At 57.4% G+C, this 2,340-nt stretch overlaps 1 protein-coding gene across 1 annotated transcript in view; it reads right to left on the bottom strand.

Moving 5' to 3' along the window:
- Nucleotides 1-1,688, bottom strand: part of AQP2 (aquaporin 2 (collecting duct)) — a 5,732-nt gene extending 4,044 nt beyond the window's left edge. Inside the window, exon 1 of the mRNA XM_009880043.1 lies at nucleotides 1,319-1,688. Within this exon, the coding sequence (XP_009878345.1) occupies nucleotides 1,319-1,684 (366 nt within the window). The 5' untranslated portion in view covers nucleotides 1,685-1,688. The remainder of the gene's footprint in view (nucleotides 1-1,318) is intronic.
- Nucleotides 1,689-2,340: the final 652 nt, after the last annotated feature.

Here is a 2,340-nt window from a genome sequence, read left to right as displayed (position 1 = left end):
TCTACAGGTGTGGGTGATGCCGGTCCCGGTCTCTACAGGTTTGGGTGATGCCGGTCCCGGTCTCTACAGGTTTGGGTGATGCCGGTCCCGGTCTCTACAGGTTTGGGTGATGCCGGTCCCGGTCTCTACAGGTTTGGGTGATGCCGGTCCCGGTCTCTACAGGTTTGGGTGATGCCGGTCCCGGTCTCTACAGGTTTGGGTGATGCCGGTCCCGGTCTCTACAGGTTTGGGTGATGCCGGTCCCGGTCTCTACAGGTTTGGGTGATGCCGGTCCCGGTCTCTACAGGTTTGGGTGATGCCGGTCCCGGTCTCTACAGGTTTGGGTGATGCCGGTCCCGGTCTCTACAGGTTTGGGTGATGCCGGTCCCGGTCTCTACAGGGTTGGGTGATGCCGGGCCCAGTCTCTACAGGAGACAGAGCTGCCTGTATCTGTCTGAAGAGGAGTGGTGGAGAAAAGAGAGGGGAGAGCGAACCCTGTGACTTTTAAACAGTTTTTTCCCCTCTTTTTATGACGTGCCCAGGTGGGGAAGGGGATGTCAGAGGTTGGGATACCACCACATTCTCCAAGGTTGTTTTTTTTTTTTCCCCCTGCATGTCTGAAACCAGTTTGGAATCCTTCTGATGGTTCTGGCACTGTGCGGTGGCACTGCCCGGGCGCCCCTGTGTGTGTTGGGCACTGGGATGAACCAGCTGGACCTGGTGTGGCCGTCCCATCGCAGCTTGGCGAGCGGTGTGTCTGATGAAAAGCTGGGATGCCCCATCACCACCACCACCACTCTGGCGCAGCGTCCCCGTTGCTGGGAACTGGCCCGGCAGCCTGTAAATAGCGCCATGGTGTCACACAGAGGGGAGAAAACCCACACCAAGACTGGAAAGTGGGACAAGCTCGGGGCAAGAGGAATGGAGAGGTGATGCTTTTGGTCCTGTCCTCCCCTAAATGCCTGGAGGGGATTTAGGATCCTCCAATCCATTGGAGGATTCTCCTCCGAATCCATCTCCTCTACAGTACAGCCCTGAGATGACGGTGGGTTTGTCTTCTAAGGGAAGTGTTGACGAGGCCACCTGGATCATACCTCTGGTTTTTGCCCTTAAAAGGAGAGGAGCCAGCCTGGACTCCTGCCTTCGTCCCTGCTGCTGGAAGGACTCTCCATGCAGCAAGTTCATGGTGCTGCAGCTGACAGTGGCTTCCTACCCAACCCTAAATAAAGGGGGGTCCTTGCTGGCCACAAACCCCTTTTTCACATCCCTCAGCCTTCCCAAAAGCCCTGCCTGATCTTTCCTGCTCCCTCCCAAGCCCATCCGTGGGCTGAAGTCTTACCTTGTTGATGGCCAAGCCTTCCCGGGAGTCTGCAGGGGTGATCTCGTGTAAGATGGCAGCCCCCACCACACCCCCCAGGAGCTGGGCCACCACGTAGAAGACCGCGCGGAGGAAGGAGACTTGGGAGCCGATGAGGCAAGCCACCGTCACTGCCGGGTTGATGTGGGCTCCACTGATGTGCCCCAGCGCTTGGACGAGCGTGCCGATGGCCAAGCCAAAAGCCAACGCGATTTGAAGGATGCTGGGGGCGGGAGATGAGGGCCAGTTCAGAGCAGAGCCCAAGCCGAAGAGGATGAAGACCAAAGTTGCCAGAAATTCTGCAAAGACAGCCCGGGTGAAGGCTACGGATCGCAGTTCCCACATCATGGAGCGGCGGCTGCTGGAGGCTGCAAGGACTGACCCTGCTCGTGATGCCTTCAGGCAATCGCGACCGCGGCTGCTGTGTCCATAGAGGATGACAGGGGGACAACACGTATATATATGGACACGGGGGGGGGGTGTGAAGGATCCCCTGCTGAAGGGGGTGGGATTGTGGTCCTAGGAAATCTGATGCTTTTTGTTGGTTTTTTTTTTTTTTTTCCATTTGTGTTCCAGCTGAGGGGATATCTGACCCTGCCCCCTCCGCTAAAGCTGCGGAATGCGGCGTTCGCCACCCTTGGGAGGTCATAAATCAGCCTCCGGCAATGCCACGGAGCACTGCTCCCTTCCTCCCGTCCTCTCGCACTCGGGGTCCTATCCCCAGAGGTGTTGGTTGCTCCTCTCTTGCAGCTCCAACCGCCCGCAGCATGGAGAGGAGAGGAAGCGAGGGGGGGTCTGTAGAGCCAGAGATGGAGCTGAGGTGGGGTCGTGTTGAAAAGCAAGATGCGGGCTGTGATTAAATAACCAGGCAAAACTGGGTACAAAGGAGTCTCTCGGAGGCACAGAACTCCAAAGTGACTACACTACAGCTCGGTTCCTCAGAGTACCAGAATTTTACAGCCTGGGCACACATTTCCCACCCAGAAAAACGGGAACCAGCCCCA

Source organism: Charadrius vociferus, unplaced genomic scaffold, assembly GCF_000708025.1.
Source record: "Charadrius vociferus isolate BGI_N301 unplaced genomic scaffold, ASM70802v2 scaffold932, whole genome shotgun sequence".
In the NCBI taxonomy this organism is placed as follows: Eukaryota; Metazoa; Chordata; class Aves; order Charadriiformes; family Charadriidae; genus Charadrius; species Charadrius vociferus.
This window is presented reverse-complemented; position numbering and strand designations above follow the sequence as displayed.